At 42.9% G+C, this 20,006-nt stretch overlaps 1 protein-coding gene across 4 annotated transcripts in view; it reads left to right on the forward strand.

Annotated features, from left to right (window-relative positions):
* Window positions 1-20,006, forward strand: part of LOC117440316 (brain-enriched guanylate kinase-associated protein) — a 49,181-nt gene that overhangs the window by 8,075 nt on the left and 21,100 nt on the right. For 2 of the 4 annotated variants that reach the window (XM_034076623.1, XM_034076626.1), the window contains exon 1: window positions 7,448-7,715. The exons of 1 other annotated variant lie outside the window; for it this stretch is intronic. Coding sequence is in view for 2 of the 3 variants with exons in the window: in XM_034076626.1 (XP_033932517.1) it covers window positions 7,693-7,715 (23 nt within the window). In the remaining variant the exon portion in view is untranslated. Of the gene's footprint in view, window positions 1-7,272; window positions 7,302-7,447; window positions 7,716-20,006 lie in introns of those variants that run through there. One more of the 4 variants, XM_034076625.2, reaches the window with a different exon arrangement.

Consider the following 20,006-nt stretch of genomic DNA (forward strand, 5'->3'; position numbering starts at 1 on the left):
AACATATAAAAATTGTTGAAAAAACTCACTTAATACCTAATTTGCATAAAGGAAAGACTTCTAGGACATGAGGCGACGCTGGCGTGTTTTTCAGCCAACTCTATCTATACATGTCCAACCATGAGCTCTCTGAGCCCTTCCAATCCGGCTTCAGACAGCAACACAGCACTGAGACCGCCCTCATCAAGATCACCAACGATCTCCTCATTGCTGCTGACTCTGGCCGCCTCAGCATCCTCATCCTCCTGGACGTCTCTGCAGCGTTTGACACCATCTCTCACAACATCCTCCTCACCCGCCTCTCAGACCTCCTAGGTATCACTGGCACAGCGCTGTTTTGGTTCACATCCTACCTCCATAACAGGAAACAGTTTGTCTCCATCAATGGCTCTAATTCACCCCCGGCCCCAGTCCACCACGGTGTACCCCAGGGCTCTGTGCTTGGCCCCGTCCTGTTCCATACACTGGTCATGCCGTTCAGGGCCCTCCATGCAAGTGCCTTCCTCACCTTAAGATCTTGCTCGGTTGAGTTGACCCACCGGCCAATCTCCAACCTTCCTTTCCTAAGCAAAACTCTGGAAAGAGTGGTCGTCGGCCAACTCCATCTATACATGTCCAACCATGAGCTCTCTGAGCCCTTCCAATCCGGCTTCAGACAGCAACACAGCACTGAGACCACCCTCATCAAGATCACCAACGATCTCCTCATTGCTGCTGACTCTGGCCGCCTCAGCATCCTCATCCTCCTGGACCTCTCTGCAGCGTTTGACACCATCTCTCACAACATCCTCCTCACCCGCCTCTCAGACCTCCTAGGTATCACTGGCACAGCGCTGTTTTGGTTCACATCCTACCTCCATAACAGGAAACAGTGTGTCTCCATCAATGGCTCTAATTCACCCCCGGCCCCAGTCCACCACGGTGTACCCCAGGGCTCTGTGCTTGGCCCCGTCCTGTTCACCATTTACATGCTCCCCCTCGGCCAGATCATCCGACATCATGGACTCAATTTCCACTGTTACGCTGATGATACCCAACTGTATCTCAGCACCACTCCATCCTCCCAGCTCCCCCCTCAGTCTCTCATAAACTGCCTGCATGACATCAAAGCATGGATGTCATGCAACTATCTCAAACTAAACAGCAGGAAAACAGAGCTCTTGGTTGTGGCACCCAAGGCGCTGCTCAAGAAGGTTGGTGACTTCATCCTCGAGGTTGATGGCTGCTCCATCTCCCCATCTCCTGAAGCCCGCAACCTGGGTGTCATGCTCGACTCCACCCTCTCCTTCCACTCCCACGTCAAGTCTGTGACCAAATCGGCCTTTTTCCATCTAAGGAACATTGCAAGACTCCGACCGTCACTCTCGGAGTCGGTTGCCGAAACCCTAGTCCATGCGGTTGTCACCTCCCGACTACTGCAATGGTCTCCTGTTTGGGGTTCCCAACAAAACCCTGGACAGGCTCCAGTATGTCCAAAACTGTGCTGCTAGGGTACTCACAAATACAAAGCCATGGCAGCACATCACTCCCACCCTCATCCACCTCCACTGGTTGCCGGTCAAGTCCCGCATATCATTCAAAAATCCTCTTCCTTATCTACAAGTCCCTCCATGCCCATGCCCCCCAGTACCTATCGGACATCCTTCACCCACATGCCCCACCCCGGAACCTGCGGTCTTCAGACTCTGGCCTGCTTACCACCCCCCGTACCAAACTGCGAACCTTCGGGGACAGAGCTTTCAGCGTGGCAGCCCCCACCCTCTGGAACGCTCTCCCTGCCGAGATCCGCAACATCCCCACACTGGACGCCTTCAAAAGGGCCCTCAAGACCCATCTGTTCACCAAGGCCTTTGGCCCCTAATATATTTGTTGTTTTTGTTTGTCTGACGGGTTGTCTGATTGCCGTTTTGTTATGTTTGTTTTGCCCTGTTCTTCCTTGTAAAGCGACCTTGGGTCCCATGAAAGGCGCTATATAAATCACTCTTAGCTTAGCTTATCATACAAACTGAATAAAGGGGGAGAGAGCCATTATTCCACATTAGAACATCTCTTTCCATTTCAACATGCTAATGGTCTTTTATGAGCACCACTGTTCTGTTTCATGAGAGATATTGATATGATTATTGTAATCCATTACTCTGCCTGTCCATTAGTCTGTGTGTCAGCTGCCATGTGCTCTGTTGGATCAATGCTCTTCTCGACCGACCAATGACCTGGAAAAAGCTGAAAAAGCTTTGCCTACTCTGCTATCAATAGACCGTCTAATTAAGAACAGCACCCTTGGAGTAAGCTCCGTCAAATAGCGAAGACACTCGCCACAATTGTGTGAGAATTCCCTCATTAAACCCAAACCTGAAGCTTCAGCAGATTAACAGAGAAGCTGTGATTTCACTTCCTTTGACTTCGGCCTCAGAATGTCGAAACACAAGAGGATGTTATCGTGTTTGTGGGCAAATATTAAGAGATGAGTGATAGTTGTGTTAGACTGACCTAATAGTGTGTCTCCGTTGTTCTCTGCATTACATTTTAACTCATGGATGTCCTTGTCTGACATAGCAGGGGGTTATTCTGGCACTGAAGGAAGCCATCTGTTCAGCCTAGAGTGAAATGAATAGGATCTCTTCTAGGTCAGGATTGCACACTAATAAGACAAGATTGGGGTAGAACTCTTTAAAACGTTGGGCTTTCCAATAGACCAAGGATCAGCAGCCAGTTGCAACAATTAAGAGAAAGAACAGATTCTTGCTGACGGACGTGACAAGCAGCACAGCATGCATCCTCTTCCCTAGAGTTAGAGCAAGGCTGAGCCAGATAGCTAAACAAATCTTGGTCCCCCTCACGAGCTGTAAGCAGAAACGCCAGCGAGAGGAGCTGATGGGGCCCTCATAAAACCAGCCATCCTGCCACAGTGCCCGCAGCATGAGCCCACGAGCAACTTTATCAGGAACCAAAGAAAGGAAGTGTTTCAAACCTGAATGAGAAGGTGAGGGAAACCTGCAGGTTGCCATTACATATTTGATATGTCTGAAATCAGTCGCATTGACCCGAAGACACATTTTGAGTTGTATACACTGCTGGAAAGAGGATATTCCTAGCTTTCTAATGATATCAGGATTGTTTTTGTACTCCAAATATTAAGCAAAATATGTCATATTATATAATGACTGTCACCGAGTCATCATTTTGAGAAAAAGGCCTTCAAAGTTTCCTCTTCTCTGGAATCCATCGATCCGATTGATTATTAGTGGAGCAAATGATCAACATACTACGGAGGGAAGATATTTTCGTTTGGAGGGGAAGCTCGCGAGTGTGTGTGTGTGTGTATACGTGTGTGTGTTTGTGTAATTTTGCATTTGTTTCTATTGTGTTTGTTTCCTGGGGAAAACACTCACGAGAAACACCGGCTGTTGTTATGCCTGCAGTGATGTCAAGTTACTCCGTTCTCCGCTTGTAATTATGCCGTCACAAGCTTCAAAGTTGTATTTATTATCTGAATTTGCCGAAACAAGTTTAGTATTCTGAAAGCCAAGACTTTGTTTAATTGAAATCAGATGAAACCAACTGTAACGGACCCTGCCGTGTTATCTATGATTACTATACTCTTACATTCATAATTTCAGCCGGAGGGAGGGGGGGCGGCGCTGCGGAAGAGCAGATTGCGAGTGAGAGGTGCCTGTCTTCGTCCCTTTACAAGCTTCAAAAATATATTCATCGTGTGATTTTGGAAATAAAAGTTTCATATTCTGAAAGCCAAGACTTTGTTTGTTTAAAATCAAGGTACACACATCCTTTACTCAAGTAGAAGTACAGATACTCGTGTTCAAAAATACTCTGGTAGAAGTACTGACTAAACTTCTTTACTCAAGTAAAAGTAAAGAAGTATAAAAAGTACCATAACTAGCAGCTGTTTTAAAGAGTAACTGACCTCCCTTTATATTAATAGAACAATAATGTCATTGTTAGCTAATGAATGTTTCCATGCTGAACAACGGCAACATGACACCGTTTTCATTGGTCCCTCTTCTTTAGAGATCAGGAAATTATGGATACACGGATCGTGTTCAAATGAATAGGCACGCAATTACATAATCATCACGCCACCAAACGCAGATTAAAACTAAAGTAACAAACCTGTTTTGAAAATGTAAGAAGTAGAAAGTACAGGTATTTGTGTTAAAAATGTAAGAAGTAAAAGTAAAAAGTTGTCAGAAAAATAAGTAGTGGAGTAAAGTACTGATACCAGACAAATGTAAGTACAGTAACGAAGTATTTGTACTCCACTACTTCCCACCTCTGGCCTCATTGCAGAGCTCATGCACAGGCGAAGGCAGCCAGCACAACAAACTGCACGCATGGCCAGAGAGGGTGGGCTGTGTCAGGGGAGGGGCTCTGCTCTACACCAGCGCTAATACTGTACAACTACAGTGTAGTAAAATATGAAAGACCAGGGTAGTTTCACTGTTCCTGGATGAGGTTTGTTTGACCCAAACAGCCTGCAGGTATTTGGGCATCCACCCTCTCCCTCCAGCTTCACCACCACAACTCCCCCCCAGCCCGAAGGCGAGACCCACGTGGCGACACAGCGGCTGCCCTGCTCAATGGCCCAACAGCAGGGCTTTTTACCCGAGCAGAAAAAGACCCAAGAGGATCAAACCCTCCTTGACCTGGCACAGAAAATCTATCTGGAGACCGACATCGATAATGTGAGGAGGAATGACCAGTCACAGGAAGTAGAGACAACACCACAGCAGGACATATTCGAGAGACACGTGATCCCACCTCCTCCACAGTTCTGTGAAGGCTTTGAATTGAAGTGTCCCTTTCCGGAGTTTCATCGTGACTTCCCCAGATACCCCTGCAGATCTGCCTCTCTGCCCAGGGGCACCAACATGGTGAGTGATGAGAGTCATCCCAGGCTTTAATCACAGCCAGGCTAAGGAACATATGCTATGATTGGAGTGGAAATTGTTCCTCACAGTTTGAAGTGATGCCTGAATAAATCAAGGCTGCATGATTTGAGTAAGTCACTCTTGATTTTGATCTGGGGCTTTTCTGTTCTACAATTCAGAGCAGGGAAGAAATAGGCAAGTCATGATGAGGTTACTATGTCTAATGCAGACTATGAAGATGTGTTTTAATCAAGATTATAACGACAGCATATAGGAAATAATCCACACATCAAAACCTCAAGAAATACAAAAGTAAGGAAAGGTGTGTATAGAAAAATATGAAAGACAACTTTTATGGACACAGGGAAGAAATACATTTAGTCACACATACATACATAAGCCCTTATCCCCACAAACCAATGCACAAACACTCTCTTATAAACATATATATTAAGATTTAAGTAATTTACTATAACACATGTTATTAGTTGACTGTTTTTAGTTGCAGCAGGCGGTCGTTTTTAAGAATAAGCTCTTAAAAGGCAAACAGGCAAAGATAGCCACTAGCTGGTAAACATAGTCAAGCAGGTTCACTTAAACAGACCTAAATACCCTGATAATGAATAATACCTGCTTTAAAGAAAAATGTAAAATATTTTTCACACAAGATAAAAAGTCTAACAAAGTTACATCATAAGAATTGACCACGGACATGGCTCCACTCAGGTGATCTGTGCACAGGAGCGCTGCTTCATGCTGACCACTGATCTGGCTTTTATGGTTGCGCGCTCATTAGCATTCTACCCATCAGCAACTCCTCCACACACAATCCAAACTGAACAATTACTGACTCAGCCCCCTCACTGTGTCACATCCATCATTTAATCAGCTTGAGACATACTCTTGCGAAAATGGCCGTAGATGCAGAGAAACCTGTGTGGAAACTGTTTCTCTCAGGAATAGCAACTGGTGGTTTCCTCACGTATGTCACCTGAAGACTAGCCTAAAGGCTCAATAAGCAATTACTGCATACAAAGCGAGTGTATTTGCAGTGTCAGCATGACATTTATCTCTGCTGTAGATGATGATCCATCTGGCTATCCTCCTCTTGTTTCAAAATGTATTATTCCAATCTCTAAAAAAGCATAAACCGGCATTATTATGACTGTTTTTGCATTCCCAGGACAATCTGTAAACATGCGACTGTACTGTCCACAGGCGAGTTTTAATTTGCGGTCTGTCGGTGTTTCCCCTGGAACCCAAAACACTTTTCAGATCTCTGAAAGTGGCTCCGCTGCCATTTAATAATAAAGCAGAAGATCACATTGCCTTAATTTATTGTCTGATTAAAATTCATCCTTTGCCGTCACCTTAGCAACTGCTTGAAAAAAAGGTGGGTGGTGTGGGCGCTGAGAGAGGCAGGCATGTGAGCCTGTTGGTGTTCATCTTTCAATGTAGTGTGCTAGTGTGTGCGCAAAGTTTCCCACACAAGTCCTTGCACTTGTGTGAGCGCAGTAACAAAACATTCTTCACAGGCACACGACCTTCAGCTGTGCACTCGCTAAGGATGCAAACTCCAATCGTTCAGTATCCTTCCCCCCGGCTTAGAGGCATGTATTACTTGGTATTCTGTCTCCATTATGTTTCACGCACCCTGGAGACGTAATATTGTCTTTGCAACGATTGTTCCCTCCATTAATAAAACTAGTGGACGTTAACCCTGCTCCCCAGTATTCCTCGATAACACGGCAGCATGTGATCGGGCCTGCACCCTAAATCTGAATGAGGATGAGAATACTGTGATTCATAATTCATCGCCTTCAGAAAGAGGGCCCGCAGCCGCCGACTTGTAACATGCTTTCTCCCCAACGGTGTGGGACTGGAGATGTAAGATTCAACAGATTGGACCACCTGTTTCCCCTCACCTCCCCCCTTCTCTGCCTCCCATCTCCATCTCTTTCCACACCCCCTCCTCTTCATCTCTTTCTCTCGGATTCAGCTCCTAGATAAAGATATTGAGTTGCTGCCAGCATCCCTCGTGGGGGGGCTTGCTATGTATCTGCAGTCCGGCTGCAATGGAGGTTTCCGCTCTCCCTGCACACACTCCCCCCTCCCCTTCTTTCCCCTCTCTTTTATCACTCTCACACTCTAGCTATGATATGATTGTTCTCCTCGACTAAGCGCAGATGTAGACAGCCTGATGAGGGCTTTCTCACGAGCGTGGAGGGAGCGGAGTGAATGAGGGAGGAGGGGGGGGGGGGGACATAAACAAAAACATGAGCGTGCCTGCTGAATATGTATGTTTTGTTTCCGTTTGTGCTGCAGCGATGCTCTACTTAGCAGTTATGGGTCCCCTCCACTAACATGCTGTCATTTCCTTTAGGTACCTGATGAAGAGATGAATATCATCAGGTAAGCCTTCCCCCCTTTCTCTCTCTCTCTCTCTCTCTCTATCTCTGCACATATCTTTCAGCTCTCCATCATCACGCCCCCGCGTTCTCCCAGTCTTCTTCCTTTAAGCTCCTTCCCTCCCACTCTTCCTTTTCTTTCCACTCTTGCACAGTCCCTCTCCCTCTCTGTCTTCCCTCCTGCCTGCTGTTGGAGTGGCGTTGTGGTGTCGGAGGTGGCAGCAGCAGCAGCAGCAGCAGCAGCGGCGGCGGCAGTGTTGGTGGGATGCTGTGCATGTGCTGGGGGCTTCTCTGAACTGTAAAGGGGGAGCTGCGTTCGCATTTAAAAAGGGGGTTTTCTCCATTTCCCCGGCGAGAGGCTCCGGCGGCAGGATTTGTATCTCTCAGTCTTCGGGATGAGGCTCTGCGTGAGCGGCAGGTACTGCTTCGCCGTTTGCATCTCTGATATGGATTACAAAGCGGGTTGTGTGTGAACGTGTGTGCTCGTCTGTATGTGCTGTGGCTGCACTCGCAGTATCACTTTGTGCTCTCTGTGTGTTGCTGCTGCTTTTATGAGAGTTTGTTAAAGATAAAAGGGTGCTACCGGTTGTACGCAGGGCATCTCTCGGCTTAAACAATTCACTGCAGCGTACATGTGGCGTTTCTGTCGAATATTGTTCTCTAATGAATCATTCGGGTTTTTTTAATTAGTCTTGGATGTGTTATAAAAATGTCCATCGTTGACTGTTAAACATCTGCTTCTGCGTGATTTCAGACCATCACCTGTCGGAATGCACCCATGGCACTGATTAATGACTCTGCATGGCAGCGCTGCTTCTCCCGATGAGCAGCTAAGCCGTAGAAGCTCTAATCAATGATTTTGTATGTATTTAGATTAACCTGACAGTCCTAATCGTTCACACAAGGCCTAGGTAATAACTGAACTGATGCCTTCACATGCAGGCGTAAACAGGTTTTAATGAGTTCATTACAAAATTACAAGTGCTCACCCACTTTTCTGATTAAAGTCGCATTAGGCAGGAATTGAAGCAAACAAGATGCAGGAGAGAATCATTTTCTTCTTGTTGTGGTTTATTTGCTTCTCTGCTTCTCACCTCACAGTCCTACCGTAGACACATTTGAATTGATATTATCACTAATGAACCGTTATTAATCCGGCACAGCTGCAAATACATCCCGAGCTTTCCCCTTTGTGTTCGATTACTGATGGTGTTATTACGATTTCAGGCAGATTACAGAATGAAAGCCGTTTCACCAGAGGGTGAGGGGATAATTAATCTGACGGGGTGTTTCTCCAATATCAGGCGTCAGTTGTCCTCACCTCCGTGTCACAGCTTTAATTGAATTAAAGCCGCTTTCCCGAGATAAGGAGGGGTACTCCCGTGACTTTTCTCCTGGCTTTGTGCTGAATAGGAAACAAGGTGGCCTCTGAAGACGCGGTGAGGAGGTTAAACAGGAAGCTGGATCTACCTGAGAGTCTGACCTTACATATTCATTCCAGCCGCCCCCACATCTCATCTCCGAGATGCCTCCCAGTCAGCGTGATGAAATGCCCTGAAATCTCTTGCTCTCTCTTGCTCTTTCTCTCTTTCCCTTTCGCAATTTCGGTCCCTCTCTCGGTCGAGCTCCTCCGCCGGGCTCTCTGTGGAGCAGATGGAGATGTAAATGTTTCACAGCACAGCAGGGAGCTCCAGAGCGGGGGAGAGACCTCGCTTGGATAAACAGCTTTTACGTTTTTTTTAAGTGTTTTTTAAAAAGTGTTTTTTAAAAAGTGTTTGAACATTTGATATCAAAGCAAATATTTAAAAAAAATATATATATATAGCAATATTCTGCCGAAGTTCTGTATTTAAAAAAGATCGACACCAATTGAAAAGAAAAGTGACAGCCAGCCTCTCTGCCAGAATGATTGACAGGACCAACATTGAATGCTGCTTTTCGAAAGAGTGATGAGAAAATAACCGCCTCGGGTGGCAAGAAAAGAAGTTTCTAAAGTCTTGGGATCTTCAATGAGATTCAGTCATTTTATGGTTTAAACTACAAGCATTGTAAGAAAGAAGTTAAATATCAGTGTATTAAATATCAGCAGCATTTAAGACAAAGCACTGTATTAAAGGGAGTTTTGCATTTTGCTAGGAGATCTTTATGGATGTTCGAATGATTAAATAACGCCACAGTCACTAAGATCCTTTAAAGGTGGGGTAGGTACGTTTGAGAAAGCAGCTTGAGTGCGTTCGAACTTGAAAATACACAGCCGGAAAAAAATCTGCCACTTTCTTACAGAGCCCCTCCTCCAACACACACAAACGCGCACATGACCAATGAGGGCATGAGATAAGTTTGTGCCCAGATGGAAGGCTGACAGGCAGGTAGGCCATCCAGTTACTTTAGCCGGGCCGGCTCAGATGATTGGTCGTGCTTTTTACAGCGCCACGGCTTCCACAGATGACATGTTTTATGGATTTTTTGTCAAAGCACTTCAGATATTCATTGCTATCGGGATGTTAAGAGCATTCCATGGAATATAACAAAGTGTATCTCGAGCCGGTTTCTCAAACTTACCTACCCCACCTTTAAGTAGCTGTTCTGTTTCATCATATCACATGACCTTTATCAGCAGATGGAGTTAGTCCATTACGGTACTTTGAAGTTGAGTTTAAAATATATTCTCTACCTTGGGAATAGTTGTTACAGTAGGCTATTTAATTATTATTTTTGATGAGTTAACAAGTGACAGATGGGCGGCAGATTAAATGTAAAACCAACATGAAGTGTTAGGCCTCCACAAAAGCCTGAACAGAAGCATCTGCATTGTTGTTTCTCCGTTCATTTTTAGAAATGTTGTTTGTTTTTGCTTATTTTCTTTCTTGTTGAGTTAGAGGAGACGATCAATGGCACTCGCACGTCTGTCCATTGATTTAGAATCTACAGCCTTAGATTAGCTTAGCCTAAAGCTTAAACACAGCTAGCCTGCCTGTAATGAAATCTGCGTATCAGCACCTCCAAAGCTCACTAATGAACATGTGTCATCTGTATAAGAATCAACACTCTGTGGTGAATTTTGTCCATTGTCATTATTATTTTTAAAGACGTTTATTTTTAAAACAGTTTGATCAATAAATTGTCAGAGAATTGTGACATATTTTAATTTCCAGCTTCATAAAGTCCAAAGTGAAGTCCTGTATGTCTGTCCAAATCCCAAAGTTTAAGATGATATTAAAGCTGGAAATTGACATATTTGAGAGGTTATAAAACGGCATTATTTGCATTAAAAAAAAATCACTTAAGTTGATCGTTTATCGCTTTTTCTCCTGTTTGATTATTGGTTGACTGGTCATTGCAGTGGAGACTTCAGGAAGTAAAGTGGCAACACATTTTACACTTTGGCTTTTGCACAGATCAAACCAACAAGATGGGTGTTGGTGCTGGCAGGCAGATTTGGTTTCCCTTGGACAGAGCGAAGCTTTCTGTTTCCACTCTTTATACTAACAAAAGATAGCGTGCTGCTAGGTGTAGCTTCATATTCAATTGACACTTAAACTGTAAAACTATTCATTTGATTTAAATGTAAGAGCCTTGTCTTTACCACTTCTCATGCAAAGGGACATAACCACTTGTTACCACTGATAAACCACATATTTCAAACACTTGAGTCAATATATCATGCCAGATGGATTGGGCATCCATTGAACCACTTTTATTAGAGATGAAGTGGTGATACAGAAGAGCAATATCAGACATGTGTTTGAAAGTGGTGTGGGAGAGCGGCTGGTCTGAAGAGGCTAGAGGTGGGTTTTGATCTGCTTAAGTGGACAGTGTTGGTCTAATCCTCCGTCCTCTGTGGTCTGAGCGACCGGCCTCTCTCTCCCACTCTGTGTCTGGCTGTCTCTCTCTGCTGGAGCCCTGGCAGCTCCCCACGGGGTTATTTAAGTGCATCTTATTATCTAAACCCCATTATTCCCGCTCCCCTTTGCCCTCTTCAGCACCAGCGGTTAGACCTTACAGGTCAGATGTATTCCTCATGACGATGATCAGTTAGTGGCCGAGTGGCTTCGCTGCACAAACAGCTGCCATAACTCAAGTTTTTGAATTAAGCATGTACATCGTAATCTACAGTATGTGTTGACTCAGCTCATTTCTGATGTAAGAGAACTTGGCAGTAATTTAATGAAAATTAAATGAGACTTTTGCTGAACAGCAGCCACCGCTGATAGAGTTGGACTTGTGGTAAATGCCAAACTCAAAGTAGTACAAGTGGAGAAGAGTTTTTAAAGTCATGCAGTGAAGTGTGTGTTGGATGCATATACATATATTATTGATCTTGTGGGAAGCTGTATAAATAACATGGCCCTGCATGTGTTATATCGCCCCATTTTGATTCCCAACACGTCACATACAGACTTACTTTAAATCATGTAGCGGATGTTGACAATTCAAACCAAACTATACGCCAGTTTAGGCAACATAACAACTTGGTTATGTTCAGTAAACGATTGTGGATTTGGTTCACAAAAGTATGCTTACTAGTAAATGTAAATAGATCATCGGTTAACTTTTGATTTGACATGGGATACAAACTCGAGTCCCCTTGGTGAAAGTCATGTTTGTTTCACCCACCCGTTCACTCTCTGTCGTCTGTACTTTTTCGCAGTTTCTTCTATGCCCTTCCCCACCTGATTTCCAAAGATGTTTGCTCTTAGCATTTGATATTGCAACGCCATGAAGAGACAAACAAAAAGCTTACAAATGTGTAGATAACACACATAACTGCTTTTTGTTGCCTTGATCATCAAATACTATTCAGTCATATCAAGCTGATGGTCAAGGTTTTCTAATATATGCACTGTAGGCTAAGTCACACCGCGCCAAAGAAGGCTGTAGCGGCAAACCCCCGTGTGTGTTGTGCTTTAGTCAATGTTTCAGAAGTGTCAAAAGGAAAATATAGAAGCCCTTCCAAACACTTGTTTTTATGTAACAGCATATACTGTACTTTGAGGAACTGTTAACCTATACTTTTTAGTTCAATCTATTTTATTAAGTTCTATTAAAAACAGAGCTACTGCCAATAGATACTAAGCTTACTTATGACACACATTACATTATCATTAACATGTTATCTCTTGCTCGATTAGGTAAATATGGCTAGATATGAAGAGCAGAATAAAAACAAATATCACCCCCGTAAATCTGTGTGATGTTTTAAACAAACACCATATAACATGTTAATTAGAGACATGTAGTCCCTCGTAAGGTTTTTTTGTATTACGTTCCAGCCTTTGTGCTGAGATAAGCTCACAAGCTGCTTAGTGTAGCCTCATAGTAATAAAAGATAAGAGAGTGGTAATGATTTCTCAGCAAATGAAGGTATTCCCCAACATGCTCTACTACCCCTCCAAACCCTTCATTCTCACCAAACAGAAACATTTTCATAACATCACTGAGTTCAGAATGAGGAGCGTCAAACTCTGAGGGGGGTTACAACTAAATAAAGAACACAAGTTCAAGTTTTCTTCTGATTTCATTTCCATGTTTGCATGCGAAGATGATCCCATACTGGAGGTCACAGATTAGACATCTGTCTTGATATGGCACTATGCTGGAAAGCTGTTATAGTGCTTTCTATATTTTCTAAGTATAGTCTTTTTTTTTTTGTTAAAGGAAAAACTATACTTAGAATTCATGCATCTCTGAGTTGAAGCTTTTTAGGCTGCCTCTGGAGAGTAATGGATGGACCTTTAAGTACATCTAGCCAACCGCTATATGTGTACAAGAGGAAATGCTTATAGACACATATACACACGCGCGCACGCACACACACACGCGCACGGAAACACAGGGTGGTACACTGCAGGCTCCCAGATTTGCAGAGGTTGTTCCTTTGTTGTGTCTAATCACTACCTGTCCATTCAAGCTCCACTTGTAAACAATATGTTGTGATGGTGGGCGTGTGTTGTGTATCTGTGTGTGTGTGTGTTCTATTTTTAATGAGCTGAACCTTTTTGAAGACTTCTTGTGCTTCTTCGTCCCATCTCATGTTTGTATTATTGTGGATGAAAAGAAAGCAAACGCTAGCCTTTTTTCTGCAAATGCCACAACATTTAGTTACTAAGAAAATCATTGTAAAGCCAATAAATCAGAAACCCCAAAAAAAACGATGGTATTGAATAAACGGGGTTGACAGAATTGGAGTTTCTTTATAATTTACTTTATGCGGAAATGTAAATGCTAAAGCAATTCAGACCCACTGGTTTGGAACACACAGTAATCTTCAGAAAACCTCAATCTTTTGAGTTTCAAATTGAGTGAGAGGTTACGCAAGAAGTTTCAGAGGAAGTGTTTTCTGGGTCGGAAGAAAGAGCAGGTCTCGGTGGCTTTGTTAGGACAGCTCTCAGCAGGATTTACTGGCACCATAACACGATTCTCTCGTCCAAAGGCAGACGCTGTTTTTTGTAGAACAGAATGTGCTCGTGTGCGTTTGTTTAATTTGCTGTGTGTGTGTGTGTGTGTATAAAGGCTCTATACAGCTTGGGGGTTTTCTTGCCTCTTCTCTACTCCAAACTTGTATTTATTACAAATTGAATAATTTATGAGAACACTTTCGAAGTTTTGGTGACAGCATTTCAAGTCATTTTGTAAATATGTTATTCCTCTTGTCATACAAGCTCAAGATTTTGGTTTTTCTTTGAATGTTAAAGTGTCAATCCGAGAAGATTAAGTCCTCACTTTGAGATTTATGACAGAGCTCTATAACCAGGGCTGCACATAACTGGTGCGCAGGTGCGCATGCGCACCTCCGCCAAAAAAAGAGCACCTGGGGCCTCATTTATAACGCCGTGCGTAGGATTCACCTGGGAAGGTTGCTTACGTAGTAGAAATCCCAAAAATAGGTACAGAAATGTTCCGACATTTTCCGATTCACCAAACATTGCACACCGGCGAGGAAAGTGCGTACAGCACTTCCTACGCTAGTTTCCCTTTATAAATCACAACCGACTCGAAATGTGGTGCAGCTTTTGCGGGCTTCACGTAACGCCCATATTTGCCTATAAATAGTCAAAGAAACGCCCATTCATTCATTCTGACTGACTTTATGAAGAAGATCGCAGGAAATGACGACAGAACAGCTAAAAAAGACATCTCACACCGTGTCAGATTTGGGTTATTTTTGGGGAGGTCGAGATAAATCATATTGTTTGGTGGATAATAATAATAATAATAATTCATTTATTTTATATAGGCGCCTTTCAAGGCTCTCAAGGTCGCCGTACAAACACATAAAAACAAGATACACAATACCTAACACCAGCATAAGAAACATAAACAAGACAATGCAGTATATAACATATCAAATAAATAAAACAGAGGATGTGTGATGGATAACGATCAGGGTGGATATGTGAGTGTGAAGAGATATGTTTTGAGGCGTGATTTGAAAATGGGGAGAGAGTCAGTGTTGCGGATGTCAGGTGGGAGGGAGTTCCAGAGGCGGGGTGCAGAGCGGCTGAAGGCTCTAGACCCCATGGTGGTTAAACGGAAGGGGGGTGCAGTGAGGCTGAGGGAAGCAGAAGATCTGAGTGTGCGGATGGGTGTGTTGATGTGCAGGAGGTCGGAGAGGTACAGAGGAGTGAAGTTATGGATGGCCTTAAAGGCGAGGAGCAGAATCTTAAAAACGATACGGGATTTGACGGGGAGCCAGTGAAGTTGCTGAAGAACAGGAGTGATGTGGTTAATGGAGGGGGTTCTGGTGATGATGCGGGCGGCAGAGTTCTGAACCAGTTGAAGTCTGTGGATGGATTTGAGAGGGAGACCAAAGAGAAGGGAGTTGCAGTAGTCGATGCGGGAAGTGACCAGGGTGTGAACAAGAATGGCGGTGGTCTTAGGGTTAAGGGACGGGCGGAGGCGGTTGATGTTGCGTAGATGGAAATAGGCAGACCGAGTGATATTACTGATGTGAGATTTGAATGAAAGTGTGCCGTCGAGGATGACACCCAGACTCTTAACCTGAGGGGAGGGGGAGACTGAAGAGTTGTCGATAGTAATTGAAAAACTGTCAGGTTTGGTTAGGGTGGATTTTGTGCCAATGAGGAGAACCTCGGTTTTACTGTCGTTAAGTTTGAGAAAGTTTGAGGAAAACCAGGATTTTATGTCCTGTAAGCAGTCAGACAGGGAAGATGGAGGGAGGATGGTGGTTGGTTTGGAGGACAAGTAGAGCTGGGTGTCATCCGCATAGCAATGAAAGTGGATGTTGTGTTTACGGAAGATATAGCCTAGAGGAAGTAAATAGATGATAAAAAGAAGAGGCCCCAGGACAGAGCCCTGGGGAACACCGGTCGTGACTGGAAGTGGCTGTGATTTGAAGGTTTTGAGTTGGATGAACTGAGTGCGGCCAGAGAGGTATGATTTAAACCAGAGGAGGGGTGTGTCAGTGATCCCGATGGAGGTCAGTCTGTCAATGAGGATGCTGTGTGAAATGGTGTCAAAAGCTGCACTAAGATCAAGGAGGATGAGGATGGTTAATAGTCCGGAGTCAGCTGCCATGAGGAGGTCGTTAGTGATTTTCACCAGTGCTGTTTCTGTGCTGTGATGGGGGCGAAAACCAGATTGAAATTGTTCGTACAGGCTATTGTCAGACAAGTGGGTATGGATTTGGGATGCAACAGTTTTTTCCAGGATTTTTGAGAGAAATGGTAGGTTAGATATGGGACGGTAGTTATTAAAGTTGTTGGGGTCTGCACCAGGTTGCCGTTGGATGCCGTTTGAACCAGAGTAGCAGCATGGAGGTCGGATCGTCACCAAAATAAATAAATAAATGGACCGAAAAAGGTTCATGACAAAAAACATACACATAGCCTTCCTCAGGCAGTGTGTTTGTACCGGGGACAGGAGACACCTTGATGAGAGACTGTAAGAAGTGATCGGGGAATCCCTCCGGAGTGGAGTCATGACGACTGGATCTGAATTATGTTTTTGTATTTGGTGGTTTGTGTCCCAGCTGTCGATCAGCTGTGCGCAGCGTCTCCACTGGAGCCTGTGCATCTCAACCCCCGCTCCCCGCAGCAACTCTATCACCAGAAATACAACTAATGTGTTGTGTTATATTAGCTGTACAATTTACGATATATGGTGTTCTTAGTTTCCATACCTCCTGTGTTTTATGAGCGACTTATCAAGTTTTAGCAAACGGCATAAAACATGATTAAACATGGTAGTATATAAAACCATGCTCGTACAACCTAGAAATGTAACATATTCAAGGTGGTTTTAAATAACATATCCGTATTTATTTATTTCTCCAAGTTATGTTTTTGTGTGCACTGAGGAGTCTCAAACAGGCGTTTGTTTAATCATTTTAAGATCGCATGTTTTCCCGTCAAGTTAGTATTTTATAAATCGCAAACATTGCGTAGAAACCATAGACTGTATATATAAATGGATCTAGGGTTCCGTGACGTCACCCATAGGTATCTGCAGAGTTGCCGTGAAGCCCTTAGTAGGCGGAGTCGGCCACTAACGGCTCGACAGTGACGTCAGAGTTCAACTCCCGCCTGTTCCAGCCTGCTCCAAATAAGGGCAAAGAGGCGGGACCTGCTGCCACTGAGCTGGAAGTTCCAGAGCTAGCTGAAGCTACCAAGCTAAGCTAACATGCTCCCCATCTGCACACTGCCGTCGCATTTTACGTTTCTAAGGTAAGCGGACATAAAACTATTCAGCAAAACTATAAATAATAATCTAAGTTATTGAGTTTTTAGCATAATACTTCAGAATCTTAAAACCCCTTAATGTTTGTATGCAATTGTGCTAAATTCAACACTGGAATCAAGCAAATATTAATATGTTTGCATGACATTAGTTATTTATATTTTGATATCACTTAACTATACGTTTAAGTCAAGCTAAGGTACATGTGATGGTAGCTAGTTAGTGCTCTTACCTGTGAGGCCTCCTCCAAACAGCATAATAACCAGACTGTATCATTAAAACTAAGTACCAGTTCTAGATCCTTGACTTTAGACAAACAATTCAAAAGACAACATGTATTTAAAGACCAATCTTTATTTGAATGTGCCTCTTAACCTGATATATTAGTTATACTGTAATAGTATTGACAATCTAAAAAAACTGAGCAACTCAACAGTCAACTTTATGTTTCTTATTGTCTAAAGCATTTATTATTTTCATTTCCCCCCTCTCATATTCAGTGTGGACGGATTGAGACAGCATGGTGTCCAGAGAGCTGCAGAGACTTCAGGGAGAAACCTCCGTGTGATGGACGTCCAGTCTGTTGGTGTGGAGAGGACTGAGGGTCTTTCCTCAGCGAGGAGGACCAGGCCTGATAGAGTCACTGTCACTTTATTTGACTAAATGTGTTTACTTATAAATGTAATAGGTTTACACCTTCTGTCCATATGTGCTTTTTATTTAAAACATTTGATTAACTTTTGGTTCACATTTCAATAAATTGTATTTGTATTTGCACTCCTTTCGTCCATTATTCTTACTGAAAATGTTAGATTACACATTCACATCTGACTGAAGATTGGCCCCATTTATTTGTGATGTTGCAAACTCTGCGGTACAAGGCACAAGTGATGTGAAGCTCATAAAGTGAGGCAAATAGAAATAATCAGCTGATGGAGTGTCTCATAACATCAGCTTTTAATGTTCCTCTTGGATGTTCTTCTTGACCCTCAGAGAAGGAGAAAATGTCGTGTCTTTCAGGCATGTCCTTTCCTAACAAAAATGACAGGAAACATAAAACATATTATTGCAGAACAAGTGTGTTATTTATGAAAGCGTTGTGTTTGTGTGTTTAGGGGCTGTAGATATAATTATTTTGTAATTGTAATGGTTTTTTGTTTTTTTTAACAGTGAGCAATCAGATTATGAATGAACAGTATGAAGTTCATCAACATTGAAATATATGTTATTATCAAAATAATATTTAACTGTTACAAAACGTAGTGCAACTGTAGAAGCTTGCTCTGTTGTCTCACTGAAAGAATAACTTTTACCACGTTTTTACAGACAATATTGAGAGATAAATAGTAGCAGTTCTCACTGTGTTAAATATCGTTGCCTTCAATACATTAAAGTAGAAAGCTGACAAAGTCATATTGCTAAATATCTAAAATGTAACTTTTTGCATGGAATAAACCCTCAACTTAACTGATGTGTAGGTGATCTAGGATTTAGTATTGTTTAATGGAATGTATATCAGTGTATTCAAGTCAATACTTCATTCATTTAAACCAATATCTTTCTTGATTCTTTGTACAGTATGACAAAAGAGTCTTTGTACCTGAGCTGAAGTTCACTGCTGTGAGGAGTCCAGTTCTGCCTCACTCTCTGGTCCAGCCTGTCTGCATCACCTGGACACCTTAAACAAACAGATATATATATATATATATATATATATATATATATATATGTAAAGTACCATGTGTACAAACAATATGACTGATTCTCTTCTGTTGAACATGTTGGATAGTGTATTGTCCGAGTCAGGGTCCTTTTTATTTTACTGTAACTTTGGAAGTTGTGTTACCAATGCTTACTGTTTATTTAATACCCATTTGGTAATGCAATTAATAAAAACAATAAGGTTTGGGTTCGTTCTTCAGATGACTATGACGTTAACGTGTAAGCTCGATAATGAACTCCAGCTCAATCAACCATATTGTAATATCTAAGTAATCATCTTGAAATATGACATTAATAATTGTAACACACATCTTATTGTGAGGTTGATTTCACATACATGACATTAGCTTGTCTACATACTTGAGCATAGCCAATTTAAATTAACCTTAGATGCATACAGTTCCTCCTACATAATAAAATATCTCTAAGTTACAAGGATGTAACCTTATTTTATAACCTCAAACAGAAGCCGTTTGTTCAACAGTATTATCCCACTTAACACTTGTCTATTTCGTTTTAACCTTTATATATACAGTCTATGATTTTAACTTGGAGGCTACGATTAGCATCGTTAGCACCGATGTAGCTACCACTAGCTTATATGCTAACTCAAGCCTTACCATTCATTACGTAGCTGATTAAAATCATTAACACATAAATAAAGGACTCGAATTGTACTTACCGCATTCATGCACCGTCTGTTTTAACCGCAGAGCGAGTCACAATAGTCCGATATATAAGCATGAAGAACAAACAACCACGGCCGGCTACAGGTTGTGTTTCCTGGATGAGCTGAGCAGGCAGAGTCCCTGTAGCTAGCTTCACGGAGCAGCTAGCAGAGAGACAAGAAGCTAACAGCGGCAGGCACTTGACAGAGCCGTCACTCAATGTGACCACGCCCTAATTGATGCACAAACTTTAAGACCTAATATAAATAAAAGGGTCGCGTTAGAAAACAATTCACTCACAGATCCATAATCATGAAGGTGGAATCTAACTATATCGATAATAAAATGTATGGAGCCAGGGGTAGAAACATGTTTTTTTTCTGCTGTAAAGTTGGGCATTTTAACATGGGGGTCTATGGAAATTGCTCCTTTCTGCAGCCATCGCCTATCGGCCAATATATGAACTGCAGTGTGTGGCACTTCCGTATTGGCTTCCGGCTCTTCCCCAGAGTTTGCCGCTTGGTAGAAACTGGCGTACGCCATTTTTTGAGCGTATATCCCTTTATAAATGAGGCCCCAGGTCATTTGAAAAAAGGCGCATTTGCGTACCAACATTGAGA

The sequence above is a fragment of the Pseudochaenichthys georgianus genome, chromosome 24 (genome assembly GCF_902827115.2).
Source record: "Pseudochaenichthys georgianus chromosome 24, fPseGeo1.2, whole genome shotgun sequence".
Lineage (NCBI taxonomy): Eukaryota > Metazoa > Chordata > Actinopteri > Perciformes > Channichthyidae > Pseudochaenichthys > Pseudochaenichthys georgianus.